The 17,781-nt window shown below is 41.2% G+C and overlaps 1 protein-coding gene across 4 annotated transcripts in view; it reads right to left on the bottom strand.

Annotated features, from left to right (window-relative positions):
- Positions 1 to 17,781, bottom strand: part of CNTRL (centriolin) — a 63,982-nt gene that overhangs the window by 26,068 nt on the left and 20,133 nt on the right. For 2 of the 4 annotated variants that reach the window (XM_060270510.1, XM_035113404.2), the window contains 9 exons: positions 17,367 to 17,486; positions 16,926 to 17,148; positions 15,774 to 15,883; positions 14,378 to 14,572; positions 8,086 to 8,239; positions 6,774 to 6,994; positions 5,087 to 5,263; positions 1,692 to 1,834; positions 896 to 1,103 (listed from right to left, as the gene is read on the bottom strand). In XM_060270510.1, the coding sequence (XP_060126493.1) occupies positions 896 to 1,103; positions 1,692 to 1,834; positions 5,087 to 5,263; positions 6,774 to 6,994; positions 8,086 to 8,239; positions 14,378 to 14,572; positions 15,774 to 15,883; positions 16,926 to 17,148; positions 17,367 to 17,486 (1,551 nt within the window). Of the gene's footprint in view, positions 1 to 895; positions 1,104 to 1,691; positions 1,835 to 5,086; positions 5,264 to 6,773; positions 6,995 to 8,085; positions 8,240 to 10,696; positions 11,769 to 11,901; positions 12,003 to 14,377; positions 14,573 to 15,773; positions 15,884 to 16,925; positions 17,149 to 17,366; positions 17,487 to 17,781 lie in introns of those variants that run through there. The other 2 variants (XM_035113407.2, XM_035113406.2) reach the window with 2 other exon arrangements.

Below are 17,781 nucleotides of genomic sequence, written 5' to 3'. Positions count from 1 at the left end.
CTCCTTTACAAACAAGTACATTTGGCCCTTTTCCAAACTGAACATTACTATTCTTACTACTATTCTACATCTACTGACACAACATGAAAAAGGCAACATTAAATCATCACCAATTTGAAGTTTTCCAATATAATAATTCAGGGTCACTAATGCACATGATGCCCTCAAGGAAATATAATCTAAATTCAACAGCAACACAAAGAAGAGAAAAACAAGGTAATTGGGGTGGATGCACAATCCTATAGGAGTTATCTCAAAAGAAATCCCAGAAAATAGGGCAAATAATTGGTCTTAGTTACCACTCAAGATAAGTATTGGATTAAGCTTTATGGAAAAGTTTGATTTTGAGAAGGGATTGAAGGACGACAGATGCAAATCAAGCATATATTCATGAAGGATTGACATGTATTTTATCATTAAACAAGGTTTCTGTCAAAATAATTGTGGCAATTCTTGCCTTAAGAATTTTACAGCGAAAGTTTTTGTGGACACCTGATTCTAGTTTATGAAAGTTTATACCAGGGGTAGGCAACCTAAGGCCTGGGGGCCGGATGCGGCCCGATCGCCTTCTCAATCCGGCCTGCGGACGGTCTGGGAATCAGCATGTTTTTACGAGTAGAATGTGTCCTTTTATTTTAAATGCATCTCTGGGTTATTTGTGGGGCACAGAAATTCATTCATTCTCTCCCCCCCCCCAAATATAGTCCGGCCCACCACATGGTCTGAGGGAGGGGGGACTGGCCCACGGCTGAAAAAGGTTGCTGACCCCTGGTTTATACCACAGTATAAACCTCTCTGTCTCTGAAATACAAGACACTTTGTTGCAACAGACCAGCATGGCTATCTCCTTGGAAGTTCTTTTCGCTCTCCTTTCAGTAATAGGTGGTTCTCTTACTTTGGCTTCTGCAGCTTTGTTACAGGCCAGCCTGTATTTTTCTTGTGCCTCTTCCAACTTAGCTTGCTGGGATGTCATCTCCTTCTGAAGTTCTCTCTCTCTGGCCTGGATGGCCTCATTTTCTTGCTGAGATTGAGCAAGGATCTTACCAAACTGTTTCTGTAGATCTGCAAGGCTTTTCCCTAAAATATCTTTTGCATTATGGCACCTGAAATAATCGGTTATACAAAAAAATGAAAATATGTTATGGAGAATTGCTACCTAGGCTTACCATCAATGGTCATCTGAAGACCTGTGTCTTATGGCTAAACTAAATGCTGGACATCTAAAAAGCAGTGGCAGAGCAGAATTTGAAGAGAAGTAGCAAATCGGTAGGTAAGAGATACTTCTTACCCCATTCACACTCCCATACCCAGACTGTTATTTTCCAGCTACAGCAAACACACATCTGCAAACTCAAGATGGGGAAAAGTGGGGGTGGGGTGGGAGATAAGGGTTGCAAAGAATAGGTGAGAAAAGGGTCTGTCAGTTTTTTGATGTTTTGTGAAGACAGATTCCCAGTTTCAAGTCTTTGCCATCCATTTTGACAGCAACATATTACTTTGAGACTGAAGGACATTTCATACAAATACAAAAAAGAGAGGTGTTCTGCAGTGTCCTCCATCTGAAAGAGTGATGTTTATCTTCAAACATTGACAGATACACAGCTGGGAACTGCCTAGGCATTAACTAGCCAAGTGTTTGCAGCTAGATCTCCCCTTCTGATAAAGATATGAAACCTCTGAATTTAGCTCACCTGAATTCTGCCCCACTCTGTAGATTTTCTTTGAGTTCTCTCACACGAGCCACAAATTCTTCAGGATGAATTAAGCTGTCAACTGCATGATTCAATTGATTTTGAGTATCTTTAAGCTGCTGCTTCAAAAGGTTATTATCTTTCTGTAACAGATTTCAGAGGTCACTTTTACCATTATATGCTTTCAATGTATTCTTCTTGCAATGATTGTATAAGAATGTAAGAAGAATAAGCATAACACTTATTTCTTCCCTAGCATAGCTGACCTGTGGAGCTAAGTGACTAGTTGCTACAGAAAACAATCAATACATAAAGCATGATAATTTCCCCTATCAACTCCGGATGATTTCCAAGATACAGCTCTTGTTAATTTTTAACAGACACACAAAAAAGAATATACAAGGTGGCTGCATGATTGACTTTCAACAGCTGGAGCCTTTTGAACGTTATAAATCAGACTGCCAGACATGCTCTCTGGAAAAAAAAATATGAAAAAAAATACTGTACCTGTAGTTGTGTGGCGATGTCCCGACCCCCCATTGATAACATAATGACACATGACACAATATATAAGGTTAATGGGCAGAAAAAGGCCACAACTTTATTGGTTACAGATGATGAGCGGCATTGGCTTAGGCATTGGATCTAACTTGACTATATCTGACTCCAGCCTGTCTGCTGGGAGTCCAGGAAGGGTTAACCACCAGTAGGGGGAGTCCTGCTGATGCACATCAACTAGGAGCTCCTAGGGGACCAACAGGGGACGTGACTTAGGCCCTAACCTCCCTAGGCTATGGACAGGGCCATGCCCCCCAGAATCCTTTAACGGAATAGCCTTCAATATGCGGGGCAAGTGATGGCGCTACCTCCCCTCTTTACTTCTACAGCAATATTCCAATGCCTAACCGCCAAAACACAAGAGTTGTGACAAATTGCTATGAGGTAGGCGAAAAACCAAATGGCTGGTGCCAATTTGCCAAGTGGAAAAATTCCTACCAGGCCCCTCAACGGCGAGCAACCAAAGTCCATAGCAAGGTCAAGGAAAATAAAACCTTGAAGGGTGGGTGTATGGGAAAACCGGAGCAGCTGGAAGCCGAGAAGAGAGAAATCTCCCAGCTGCGCCCTGCCTTTATGGGGCAGGCCACACCCCCAGGCCGACCTCATGGGTCAGCCTGGTGAGTGACACAGCCGGAATCCCCCTATCACGCAGGGGCTGGGCACCCACCCCCTGCGCACGTGGGGAGGTCGTGAGCGCCTGCAACACCACCTCCTCCTTAAGGCAGAAGTGGTTTTGTTTAAGATGAGAAAGCAGTTTATTATTTTCCTGTTCTCTTCAGATAATTGTGCATTTGTCAAGGCATTTTCTAAAACTTGCCTTTCTTTGCCGAGCTCAGCCTGGAGAGCAGAGTGCTCCAGCTACTCCATTCCAAAAAGAAAAAAGAAAAAATTTCTCACTTTCCTCTACAATTTTTTTTTGAATTAGGTAACATTTGAATAGAATATGTATTTTGCAAAAACAGCTCATTCTTCTAAGGAAGATATTGACAGTCCATAAAACAAGCAATCTTCTCAATTTCCATTTGCTCTATTGTCATGACTGGCCTTTTCTATGCATAATGATATCAGGCTTGAGTAGCATGCTAGTATGAACATGCTGCTCAATCCTAATATGCCATTAACCATGGGATATGGTTTGAGTTGCCAACCCAGCACTTGTGGGCATACACTGGTCCACCAAAGTCTTCATGGGTGCCTGAGGATCATCACCGTCATCCCTTTTCCCACTGCAATTAGGCTTGTAGCTAATAGAAGGCTTCTTTCAAATCTAATTACAACAGAGGAACAATTTCAGAGGCAGGGGGGTCACAGTTGGCAGGGGAGTTGTCACCCTGATGTCAACTCTTACCAACTGCCATAAGGGTTTTAAAAATTGTTACTAGCCATAATTTTTCAAACCTAAATCCAGCAGTGTGTGAGAGATCTTCCCTGAGATAGTTCCTAGAAAAGGAGGATAAACCTTCCCTCTCCAGTTGCACTCCCCAGGGAGATCATGCCCCCCTAACTTGGGGGGGAGGGGGGGATAAAAACACGTTGTCAAGCCTAATTGCTGGGGGGAGTGTGTGTGCGTGCATGTGCATGTGTAGTTCCAGTATGGGGTGGGCTGTGCTCACAAGAGTTTTTCACACTTCAAAATGTATTCATGGGCAATGTACAAACCGTGACCGTACAAACCATACAAACCTTGATTGTCCCAGTACTATAAATCTGTCCTGAACCTTAATCAATAATTTAGGATGTTATATGGGTTGGGTGGATCCTTTACTATTTTTGCTTGGGCCAGCCCCATTACCCTAGTACACCTCCCTTGGGCCAAAGCATTTGACATGCCTAGATTAGCCTCTGCTACCAAGTTGAATCAAATTTAAGAGGGTCAAAACTCTTTCTCATGGAACTAAAAAGGTTCATTGGGAGAAAGATTGAGAACATCATCATCTTTCCGACTATACTAAAAGGTAAAGGGACCCCTGACCATTAGGTCCAGTCGTGACAGACTCTGGGGTTGCGCGCTCATCTCGCATTATTGGCTGAGGGAGCCGGCGTATAGCTTCCAGGTCATGTGGCCAGCATGACAAAGCCGCTTCTGGCAAACCAGAGCAGCACATGGAAACACCGTTTACCTTCCCGCTGTAGCGGTTCCTATTTATCTACTTGCATTTTGACGTGCTTTCGAACTGCTAGGTTGGCAGGAGCTGGGACCAAGCAACGGGAGCTCACCCCGTCACAGGGATTCGAACCGCCGACCTTCTGATCAGCAAGCCCTAGGCTCAGTGGTTTAACGACAGCGCCACCTGGGTCCCTAATACTAATAGCTGCTTTTTGATTGGTGGGTGACAAGGTAACACTGACCTAACAGGAGTTCTCACAGCAGGAAACTGTTCATTGAGTAAGACAAAGTCCCCCAGCTTCCTCAATCACAATGCTTCAGCAATTCAACTCCCTGTCTTAGAATCATAGAATTGTAGAGTTGGAGGGGACCCTGAGGATCACCTAGTCCAAACCCTTGCAATGCAGAAATGTGCAGCTGTCCCATACAGGGATTGAACCTGCAACCTTGGCATTATCAGCACAGTGCTTTAACCAACTGAGATATGTCTTCTTTCCCTACTGTGCTAAAAAGCCAGAGTCCAATCAGTTTAAGCCACTGGAAGAGCTGGCAGGACTGCGGCAGCAAGGAAAACCAGACAAAATATCCCTCAGCCACCCACCTACCTGAGAACTCTTTCCATTTCACTATGACTACTACCAACCTGGATTCTTTTGGAACCTATATAGATTGGTGGAAACACGAATGGTGTAAGGAAAGGAGACTTATTTCTCTCTGAATGTCCACTTACTTGACCATGTTGTTTTAGCCTCCACAGTTCTTCCTCATGCTGATTGGCTTCAATGTCTCGGGCCTTCAGTTCAGCCTCCAGCTCAGCCTCATATGTGATATGTTCCCTTTGAGTCTCATTCAGGGCTTCATTGAGCTCTCGTTGTTCTTCAAGTGCCTGCTCAAGGTCTGCAATTTCCTGGAACCGAAAGTGTGTTTTAAGATTTTGAGTTCATCAGTTCTCCATTAACATGGTTGTAGCATGTACCCCTGCTAAACAGAGACTGTGCCCCAACACATCTACCATGGGGGCAAGGGGTGGGGGGAAGGGAGCTAAGCCACCCCTGCTGCTGGCCTGGAGGCACACCTCCCCAACATACTATTTTGAAGTCCATAGGGTAAGATGTACATAACTGTTGGCAAATGTGGGTTTCCCAATTCTGCATATTATCCCAGTGTGTGATGTGACAGAAAAATGGATGTTTGCAGAGGAAAAGTGGGATGGGAAGGATTATTGAGCTTTCCCTACCAGCCCCTTCCCTCCTAGTGATAGAAAACATCCTGGTGTTGCCAGGATGACAAGTAGGATGGTCAAACATGCCAAGGTCTACAGAGCATCAGCAGTTTGCTATACCCTTTTTTCAGGAAACTGCACAGGTGGCTGTGAGCTGTCCACCAGCTACTAATACAGTTTAAAACAAACAAAGCCAATTACTTTAAAAGAAAAAAAGACCACATTTAATCACATTTTTGAGTAGGTCATAAATACTTTTCAACCATCAAAGGCAAGGGTAAAGAAGTGGATCTTCAGCACATGACAAAAGCTGTAAAGTGAAGATGCTGGATGCACTTCAGTGAGGAGATTCCACAAATCTGGAGCCAGCAAAGAGAATGTCCTCTGCTAGGTCACAACCCCTCACCCACCATCCTTATGAGTGTGGCAAAACATTACTCTAGCACAAACCTCTGGTGTTTAAAAGCTTGCATTGGCTGCCCATATGCTACCAGGCCAAGTTCAACATTCCTGTATTAATTTAGAAGACCTATAACAACTTGGGTCCTTAAAAACTGATTAATTCCATATATCCCTGTCCAATCAACTGAGGTATTTGAGGAATTTAGTATTGTGGGTCCACTGCAGTGGAACCCCCACCTGGATGAGATCCAACAGGCCCCCTTTCTCTTGAACTTCCAGAGGTTAGTGAAGACCTTTTCAATTCAGTAGGCATTTCCCCCCCTGATGTTAGTTAATTTTAACTGATTTCATCTCCATTATACCAGTTTTGTAACTTCATTGTACACCTCTTAGAGACTATGGTGCTAAGCAGTACAGTGGTACCTCGGTCTATGAACAGCCCTGTTATTGAACTATTGGGTTTACGAACCCCGCAAACCAGAAGTAGGCGTTCTGGTTAGAGAACTTTACCTTGGTCTACGAACAGAAGCCAAATGGTGGAAGGGTATCGGCGGCAGGAGGCCTCAGTAGGGAAAGCATGCCTCGGTTTAAGAATGGCTTTGATTTAAGAACGGACTTCCAGAATGGATTAAGTTTGTAAACCGAGGTACCACTGTATATAAATTGTTGAAATAAATAAAAAGAAGGTTCTGCCAATCTTAACACCCATTGTTTTGCCCTGGTTTCTAAATTATGTTTGCCAGTGTGGAAAAGCATCAGGACTTTTTGGAATTTAACAGTTCTTGCATCTCACTTTTCTCAGGTTTTCTGCATCCATAGCAACTATCTCCAGCTGCTTTTTCTCCTCCTCGAGTTCTTCTAGCCTTTGCAATAACACCTCTTTATCCCTCTGCAACTCCTTGCATTCATCACTTGTTTGTTTGGCCTGACTCTTAACACTCTCTAGATATTCCTGTAACCCGATGATAATTCCTTCCAGGTCTTTCTTCAGTGCATCATTTGCTGCTATTTGGCCTGTGAATGATAGAGGAGAACGTTAAGAAATACGAAAAAAGAGAGAAGTATTTCAATTTGTAAGGGAACACCAAAAAGTCATGAGAGCTATCCCTGATTATCAGAAGGTGATGTGACATCACTGAGCATGTCTCAAAATAGACTTGACTTACAAAGGAGACACAGCCTTTGATTTCAGTACAGTATCTGAAGTGACAGTACCCAACATTTATGTTTTAAAGAAGAAATCTGGTCCAATAAGACTGGCAGCCATGCACATTTTTTACTGTGCTTCTAACTCTGTTAGATCAGCACAGTAACATTAAAATAAAGTGGGGGAGGGAGGGAGAAATACAGCACTGGATAACCAGGAATTGCAATGACAATGTTTCCCACCAGAAACCATACATTTTTTCTTTAAACTTAGCCAGTAAAAGTTCGCAAATTTTAAGTTAGGTAGAAAGTTCCATTTCTCTTGACCAGGATCTCATCATTTCTCTAGGTAGTGCTACTTTTTGCTCACTTTCCTAACTGCTCTAAGAGAGAAAATCAACAAGAGTTCTTCAGGAAACTAATCTCCAGAGACTACCACCAAGAGTTCTCCTACTACAAATGGGAAATAACTTCAGGATAAAAAAATTCTACTTGACTAAACAACAATAGTAGTATCTTACACTAGTAGGTGACCTCACTTGACTCCATCAAATAAAGTCATCCCACAAACCTCTTCAATGAGTTGGAAAGATACCTGGATGTCCATCAATTAGGCCATTTATAGGTTTCCTGCTAGGAGAGGCAGAATGCTGCTTTGAGGCTTTCAGAATTTGGCTGGTACTGGTGTGCTCAGAAGGGAGAGTGAAGGTGATGGGAGTTTAATCTCATGCCACATATTAAGGATAGCTCCACATTTCAAATAACAAACATGGTTGCTGCATTTATTAAATGAACACTTCCTACAGCAAATACTTAAAAGCATGCATATCTCTTCAAACACTTATACATGTACATCTAAGAACTGTTGTCTGTAGAGTGTAAAATCTGTATATGCTATGTAAACTATGGAAAAGCCCAAAGCCTCTGAGCTAAAGACTGTTTTTGAATTACATTTTTACCATCTGTGAGCTGTTGCTCCAGCTCCCTAATTTCCTCAGTTTCCTTTGCAATCCGAGACAGCATGTCATCCAGGCGACTTTCAAGATGCTTGTAATGCTTGTTCATCATGTCAAGTTGTTGTTCTTTGCTTGCTTTCTGAGCCTTCATATGAGCCTGAGAATGGAAGTTAAATAGACATCTCAGGGCAGTAGTTTAAAAACAAACAAAGCACCCCAAACAATCCTGATCCTCCTGCACCCTTGCCACAAATGTTCTACAGCAGGGATGGGGAACTTCCTAATGATGCTGGACTACACCTATCATCTCTGAGCACTAGCTATATTGATTGGGGCTGATGGGAGTTGGTAGTTCAACAACATCTGGAAGGCCAAAGTTTCCCCATCTCTACTTCACAGTACAGAACAATGGAAGCTGCCTTATGCCAAGTCAGGCAACTGATTTAGTATTGGCTGGGGCTCTCCATGGTTCCTGATGGGGTCTTTTCAGCCCAAGAATGAAACCTGGGACCTGCATGCAAAGTATGTGCTCTACCATTGAACTATGGTGCTTTGCCTATATGATTAACCTAATTATGTAAATGGAAAGTGTTACTTCGGTCACAGGGCTTTCAGCTAGATGGGCTTCAAGTTTCTTGCAATTCTGACCACATTTTGCAGGAAGTCTGAAAATTATTGAAAAATATTTTATTTTATTAAATGTATATATATTTTATTTTATTTTGTTGAATGGTTGGCTTTGCACACCTGGAATTTCTACCTGAAAGAAGAACTTTTATTTTTAAGATTTGCAGCCTGTTTTTAAAAACAAAATCCTTAAGTGGCTAGCAGGTTACATAAAATTTATTAATCTGTGCTCTCGCTCTCTCTTGCCTCTATACATACCACCTGTGCCATCTGTGGAGGGGCTGTGGGGGCAGGGCTCCCATAAATTTTCAAGCAGCACCCCCTCAAAAAATAGTAATTCCACTGTGACCCTCAAAGGGACGCACTAGCAGGAAGCGCTGGCCCACCCCTTTGATGATCACCAGTGCACCTTCCAGGAAAGTGCTCTGGTGGAGACTGCCAGAGTGGGAGATTGCCAGCATCTTCGTGCTGGCTCGTCCTTTGCTAGGGATGTGGTGAAGAGGTGTGTGGCACACTGAGTCGGCCTGGATGGGTTGGGTGTGTGTGGCACATGTATGATATTTTACACACATGACAGGCCCTGCAATGTTGGGGGCAACTCAGCATGCCTGGTATACAGTATACTGAATGCCTAACCAGTATGAGACTCATGCATTCCTTGTAAAGTTGAGCACTAATAACAAAACATACCATTGTGACAGCTTCATTCAACAGTGCACTCAGATTAAGCATGGTACTTATTAGGAGATGGTGCACATAGCATCTTGCAAAATTGAAGAAAACTCCCCGCCCCCACACCTTGTCTGCTAATATGATTCCTGATCCCTAGAAGAATGTCCAAGAATGAAAAAGAAAGAAGGGGCATAAAGTGACATCCTATGTTGCATTCTCTGCTTTCTTTCTGCAAATAGGGTGATTCTAACCTCCACTCCCAATGTCACTGTGGTAAGTGTCTCTCTACCTCCAAATAGGGAAGTGTACAGTGTGATGACATCAGGGTATAATGTAACTTGTATTCTGCCTTACAGAATGATACTATTCAACCCACGGGTGCAGCTGCAGCCCAGGGCTGCTTATAAACTACAATTCTCCCCTTAAGTTACACAGACCACTTTGTAAACCCTTCTCAACCCAGTCAGACTAACCTCATATGCCTCTCTCCAATGAGTGCTAAAGAAATTTGATACTAGATATTCTGCATTAAAATATAAGCCAATCATGTAAGTTTCATGCCAAAATATTATTTGTATACTTCTCCCCCCATAATTACAACCCAGATTTTATTTTATTTTGTCAATAGCATATTTATTCAAGCTGCTATAACCAGTGTCAACTGAACACAGCTATGTGTACCATTTCTCGTAAGTATCATACTTAACCACAGTTGAATGAAACTGTTACAATGGCAAGTTAGGTTATAAGCTTGATAGTGTTTGTTTGGCTTAGAAACACAGTCTTAAATCTTACAGAGCAGACTCCCTCCATCCATGGTTTTAGGCATCCAACATGGTACGTATTTTTAATGTACCAAAAATAGCAGAGTGTGAATTGGCATAAAGAGTACAGAACCAGACCCCACAAAAAATAGTTAATACAAAAATGCAATCCAACTATCCAATGGTACTGACTTTTAAAATAAATGAACAACTCCACCAATTACATTTAAAACAAAAGCCTTATTTGTTAAAATCCCAGGAAAAAACATGTTTTCCTACATACTGAGGTAATGCAAAATGGCTGAAGCAAAAGTTTCACTTTATCAAGACTATTCCCATACCAAATCTTTATATTTAATTTTCTGAGCAGATAACAAAAGAGGCAAATGTCCAAATATCCATAATAAGCCAAGCCAAGTTTGTCCTGTTTTAAAAGTATCTATAACTTAGCAATGTTAAGTTCTTCTAAAATTGTTAAGTCTTCTAAAATTGTATGCTGCTGCTGAGATTCCTTAATGGTCTTTTGAGGGAGGGGAGAGGGAGGCACTTACAGCGTTTGCTTTGTCTTTTCTTCTTTTCAAATCCTGTGTTGAAAGCCCCACTTATAATTTGGAATTCATTGTGAAAGACGAGCAGTACTAAAAAAAGTAGCTGAACTCAAACACGGTTTCTCTTAATCTCTATCTAGTCTCGTACACCAAACTTTTCTGTTTGACAGTTGCACTTTGGTTAGGATGTGGTTTGAGAGGGGGGAACTAAGCCCCAGGAGCTGTGAGAGTTCTTTGTCAGGCCTGCACAGTGGTAACATGCGCTCCAATCCCTACTTGTTTCAGCTAGCTGGGCTGCGTCCTGTTTGCTTCAAATCGCAACACAGGAAGCAGTGCAGGCAGCCAATCGACTCTACAGCTTGTAACAGGCAGCTCCGCTTTCCAAGAGGCTGAGCTTAAATAAAGCAGTTTCCTTTCATTTAGAAAGCCACCCTGAAGCACACGGAATGTTATTATTGGAGAGGCTGAGATCTTGGACTGTTGACTTCACAATTTTGTTTTATAATCAGCCTCTGAGCCTCAGAAATAAGCCAGATTTGAATGAGACTTCAAGTATATCTACATAACTGGAAAGCATGAAAGGCTATACTAACTATTTGTTTTACAAAACTTTTTTTTCTTTTTGCAAAATATAGATCTCTTAACATTTATCATTTGCTATGTGCCAAAATTGCCAACATAAAATTGTTTGGTTTAATAAAAGGAATGTATTTTTTAATGAAACTAATATTTATGGGGGTAACTTTATATCAGATTCTTGTAGCCCAGTTGTTTGCATGTTTAGCTAGAAGCAAGCCCAACTAGTCCAAAGTGTGTACTGAATTGCAGCTTAATTATACAGAACTGCTCTCTTGGGACAATGGAATAGTCTGGTCTGCCTAATTAGAGCTTTGTGATACCAAGATGCTTATATACGGTATGTAGTTACACCAATAAATGTAGGTCCAGTTTGCATTCCTTATTCTGTGTGATCAATTAAACAAAGCTGTACACACCCAAAATAGTTAAAGGCAACTTTAAAATATGAAGTAAAATAAAAAAATTCCTTCAGTAGCACCTTAAAGACCAACTAAGTTTTTATTTTGGTATGAGCTTTCGTGTGCATGCACACGAAAGCTCATACCAAAATAAAAACTTAGTTGGTCTTTAAGGTGCTACTGAAGGAATTTTTTTATTTTACTTCGATCCAGACCAACACGGCTACCTACCTGTAACCTTTAAAATATGAGTCATCTTGAGATTAAGAAACCAGTCAATCCACATTGTTTTAGAAGGAATGACAATTTTTCCTCTTAGGGTGTGTCTGTATCACATGCTGCCTTGCGGAGAGAAGGAAATACATGTTACAGGGCCAGCTCTAAGGCAAGGCTGGGTGGCACAGGGCCGCCGGGGGGGGGGCACTGCACAGCTGCACCCGCCAGACAGCCGCGGTGGGAAATAGGGTGGGGCGCGCACGCCGGAGCGATCTTCGCACCACGGCACCAGGGCGCCCAATATGCTTAAGATGGCCCTGACATGTTACTTCTCCTTGTTTCTCTGTCCTGATAAAATATTTCTAACCAGTGTGAGGTTAGAACTTAGCCTAGGATGTGCAGCAGACTGCATCAGCTTTTCCTGAGAAATAAGACTTTGTGCATACTATTTCAAAAAAACCCAAACTCATCTGCAATAGCTCAAAAAATATGTTTAGTAACAGATAATACTGAACTTGGTGGGCATACTTAGCATAAACATGCTGAGGGCCATGCCACATGGTTGCTTCTTAAGGCAACGGCACAAATGAGTCAGATTAGTGCATGAATATGGATTTAAATGTCATGTGAGGGTAATATAAGCACCTGAATAAAGGGAGGACTATAGCTCAGTAGTTGAGCATCTGCTTTGAATGCAGAAACTTCCAGGATGAATCACCAGCATGTTCAGGTAGGGCTGGGAATGGCCTCTGCCTGAAAACCTGAAGAACTGCTGCCAGTCAATGTAGACAGTATTGAGCTATATGGCACAATGGACTTCCCACGCTGATTTAAAAAGAATAATGGCTAGCATACAAGGAGCTATTAGGTGAACCTTGTGGAACATTTTGACTTTTTGGGGGAATAGCAAATCTCCATATTCAGTTTCAAAAGTAGTTTGCCATGCAGACTGAGGATGGCTGTTTGACCATCTTGAGGCTTGAGCATGCATAGTCCATTACCTGGAATTTCTCACATGCTATTTATTTTTTATCTGTCACATGATCTGAAAGACTGCAGCCATGGTTTTAAAAGAACAATGTAGAATGGCCACCCAAACATTCCTTCTGGAGAAGGCAGGCAGACCTGGAAAAAAAGTATCTCCTTTCTCAATGCCTAGAGATGAAACATAGCAAGCTGACTAGGTAAGAAATCTCTTTCTACAGTCACTGTGCACAGAAAAAGGGAAACCCCTCTCACACCCAAATTAAAACAAACTGACCATGTAGGAAGAGATGTGTTCCTGCATGGTTAGATTTCTGCAGAATAGTATGGGAGAAGCAAGCATGTCTCAGGAAGACTGTTTGGGTGTGGATGAAAAAGGCCCAAGTGGGTCAGAGGCTCTCCATACCAGATACAGAAAGAAGCAGACCTTGAAGCAGCTTGCTCCCAATCCATTTATTACTTGAAAATGTCATGACCAGGACCCCAGAGTTCCAATATCAAATTAATAATTGCCCTGGCTGTTGGAAAACTGCAATGGGCTTAACATTGATTCTTGGTACACCAGAGTATGGACAATAACATTGGCTAAAAAATTAATGTGCTAGGACAGAGCAGCAAAGGGCAAACACAATTCCTATTCCTTTTATAACATAGGGCAAATGTTTATTTAACACATAAATTGTTCAGACTATGGCAGGAATTCACCCAACACTCATGAGAAAATATGGCATGATCTCTTAGAGTAATCAGATTAAACTTTATTACATAGCACGACCAAAGTCAGTAATTTTATTGGGACAAGTTGCTTGTTGTTTACTGTTGCAGCAATGGTTTTCTCAAAATGTATCTTCTGTACCATATAAAATAAATAAAAACATAAAACGATCAAATTAATAATAATATCACCCTAAGATGCAGTTACAGGTCCGTAGCCGTGTTGGTCTGCTGTAGTCGAAACAAAATTAAAAAAATCCTTCCAGTAGCACCTTAGAGACCAACTAATTTTGTCATTGGTATGAACAAAGTTTCCAACATACCAATGACAAACTTAGTTAGTCTCTAGGGTGCTACTGGAAGGATTTTTTGTTTGTTTGTTTCGACCCTACGATGCAGTCCTAATACATATTCACCACTCTATGCAGTCCTAATACATATTCACCACTTCTTTTCATAAATGAAGCATGTTTCATTAAATGATGGAAAGAACCTAGGGAACTGCATCCGACCCTCTTAACTTTTATGATGATGTTTCAGCAATGTTGCTAGTTAAATGTCAAACACTGTATACATTTATTAAAATATTTTTGGAACAATTCTTTAGAAAAAAATATTTTAATGGGCAAAGATACTCCACTGAAATTTAGCAGAACTCTTTCCTACAATCCTGTAGGCACAGTGTAATGACAAACAAAACTAGATTCTAATTTGATTTAGAATCAAATTTATTCAATAATTTAATTGGCATTTGCTATTAATACAATATATATTGAATTCATGTAAAACTTACATGTCTTGGGTCTTCAGGATCTAGAGAATCTATAAAACACTGCAGGTCTCCTAACTCCTTCTCTTTTTTGGCCATATCTTCCCGCTGCCTTTCCACCTGTTTCTCTAGTTCTAGAGCTTCTTCTCGAAGTTGATTTAGGAGAAGTATCTTGTTGCTTAGCTCTTGCCTAAGGCAATCCTTTTCCACTTCTGACATCTAGATTTGAACAAACAGAAAAGATACCTAACTAAGCTTGAGATACAAGGGATTCAGAGACTATAAAAGCTGTATGGTTTAAAAATATGATTCAGTGATTTTCCTTGTGAACTTGAATTCTGCAGTGTGGGCCCAATTGCATGCTTACGTAGAGGTTAGTCCCAATGCAACCAATGCATCTGAAGTAATCATCCACAGGGCTATCAGTCTATCACTGCATTTCACAGGGAAAAGTTGTTATCATCTATGAAAACCGGCCTTTTTCCTTAGTGCTACATAATGGCCAAGTGTTGGAATAAGCAGGGGTGGCCAACTCCCAAGAGACTGCAATCTACTCTCAGAGTTAAAAACCCCTTTTGCAGGGTTCAGGTTCAGGAGGAGGAAGGCCCCATTTTTGGGGTGCAGGGCACAAATGTTGAACTTTTTTTAGGGGACCCAAACTTGTTGAGCTTCGTTGGGGGGAGCCAGTGATCTACCGCAGACATCCAGTGATCTACCGGTAGATCATATGAGATCTACCTGTTGGACATGCCTGGAATAAGGTATGCAGCTTTAATGTGTTGCCCCAAAACACCTTCCCATAAGCATTAGATTGGAATGCTTGAAATCTGGCAATTGTGCACAGAAAAGTAAACAGGTCTTTTCAAATGTTTCAGTTTATTGCCACATTGTTGTTGTTTATTAAATTTGAATACTGTATATATGTGTATACAACATAAAAATACAAACTGAGGACACAACATACAGAATAAAACAAAAATGGGAGTAAATTCATTGACTATATGGAGAAGAACTGTAGAAGTTTAAAGACACTTGCAGGACTGAAATAAATCCTACGAACTGGTTTAAAATGTGGGTAAAAAGGAACTGTGAGATAAGAGTGAGCAACAAAGCCGAATGGTAGGAGTGAGGGAAGTCACAGCTCGGCAGAGCGAATTGAACTGAGATGAGGGGATATAAGAGGAATTGAAACTGTTTTTTTTGTTTGTTTCTGTGTTGTTTGTTTATTTGGATAATTGAATAAAAGTTATTTGGAAAAAAAAGAATAAAACAAAAATGAACCAATAGCCCCCCTCCCACAAACACATTTAAAAGACCATAGTTACAGAGAAATGTTTTCAACTGGTGCCTATACAGTAAATATATGTACAGAAGGCTCCAGGGGAGAACCTTGCAGGGGAGAAGGGGCTTATATACATACCTTTTTCTGAGCCACAACATCTTGGACTAATTTAAGCTCCTCTGTTGCTTTTAAAACATGGTGCTCTGCACTGGCTATTTCACCTAGCAATTCTGCTAATTTTTCTTGGGCTGGGAAAATGAGAAACAAATGATAAAGACATGCCAATTGCAGCTATCCAGTGCCAACATGGACATATGTTACAGTTATGATGAATGTCTCCAGAAGGGTAGAAAGCAGCAGTCACAATCCAGGGAAGTATACAGGAAAGTTTGTGGATACTGCAAGTCTTTTAGGTTATACACTGATTTGGAAATAAATTCAATTGAAGGCAATGGAACTTGCTTCTGAGCAGGCTTGGATTGCATTACTGTATAAATATCCTTTTATGTATATGCTTACATAGATTTACTGAATGAGGACTAGCAGGTCAAAAATTAGGAAAATGTTAGAAAAAAGGTCAATCATGAGCCACTTTGAATAGAGTTGCATTCAAGTGACTGAATAATAGTGCAGGCTAGAGCTGGGTCTTGGGGCTAATTCTTGGTCCCCAAATAACCACCCAGAGAACAGCAGATGATGAGGACAGTGGCTAACAGGTCCAGCACTGTACCTGGCCTGCTTCTGGTTGCTGCAGCATATTTTCCTATTATATTGTAAAATGTTTTATAATCAAGAGATAACCAAGCTGTAAGCAAGCCACATTTTATTCCTGTAGTCATGTTGGTGCTATGATTTGGCTTTAAAATGTGGAACATGCACAGAGCATTTCCTTTTCATCAGGATTGGCAAACTTGTTTGGATTATGCTTTAACATAACACTGATGTAACACATATGGCCACCTAAAGGTGGGTCCCCTCTTTAGACCATTAAGTTCAGGGCCTAAAACTGCCAAACTGCTTCATTTCGAAGGAGATCTGAAGCTGCTTTGGTAAAACCCAAACCTTTGGCCTACTGAAATCTACTGTAATGGCTAGGAGTGTGAACTGTGAAGTCCTGTATTCAAATGTCACTTCAGCCCTGGCCTCACTAGACGGATACTCAGATGCTGTTGAGTCAGTAATTTAACTGTCAGTTTTAGCATTCAGCAGAAATCAAGAGCATCAGATGGAAGACAATACACACACAGTATATTAACTTTGCAAGGGGAGGAGAGGGGAGGTTGGAGGTACCTCCTTTAACCTTTCTCTCTTTTTCCTCTAGTTGTACATCTAGCGACTGCAGAACATTCAGTTTCAGCTTCTGAATCTTTTGTTGTTCCGCTTCTTCCAGATTTCCCATCTGCATCTTCTGAGCCTTGCTAGGGATATAGCCTTCTACAGCATACATGTTCCTTTTGTATCTAGCTTTCCCAATGTATGGGCTTTCACCTGGTACATCATCAAGTTCAACATCCTGAAATAGGACATATAGTACAAATTCAGCCAGACTGCAGTGCCTTGGCAGTTTAGTGCAACTGGATATATGCTCCTCTACCACCCTCACCATTAGTTTGGAGTTGAGGATGGGAACAGAGTGTCAGTTCTGATTTTGTACTGTGATTCAGATGTGCAGCACAAGTTTGGGATCAGGTAGGCTCTCTAAAACTGAAAATACTATTTTCAAATAATTACCTCTACTGGATAATAACCTAATGGTTCAAACTTGGCATCAATCTTATAAAAAGCCAGTTCTTGCTCCAGCTCATATTGTTTCTGACAGGCTCGGGTTAATTCCACCGTCTTCTGCTTTAGCTAACAAAGAAAGAAACCAACAAACAAAAGGTTAACAAACTGTGTCTTATAAACAAAGATATTTAAATGCAATGCCAGTGTCTGGGGTCACTATATGATCCGTGCATGAATGACACAACACAAACATATTTATATAGTAAAAATACAGGGTACACTAGTCAGACTTGCCTAACAAAATGTTGCATTTATATAGCTAAACAAAACACACACACACACACAACACAAACACACTGGCCATGACAAAGCAAGCCAGTTCCAGCATGCACTTGGTCTTTTCAAATTGTTAGCTATGGAG

Source organism: Zootoca vivipara, chromosome Z (genome assembly GCF_963506605.1).
Source record: "Zootoca vivipara chromosome Z, rZooViv1.1, whole genome shotgun sequence".
NCBI classification, from domain to species: domain Eukaryota; kingdom Metazoa; phylum Chordata; class Lepidosauria; order Squamata; family Lacertidae; genus Zootoca; species Zootoca vivipara.
Note: the sequence above shows the minus strand (reverse complement) of the source record. Positions and strands in the feature narration are given on the sequence as shown.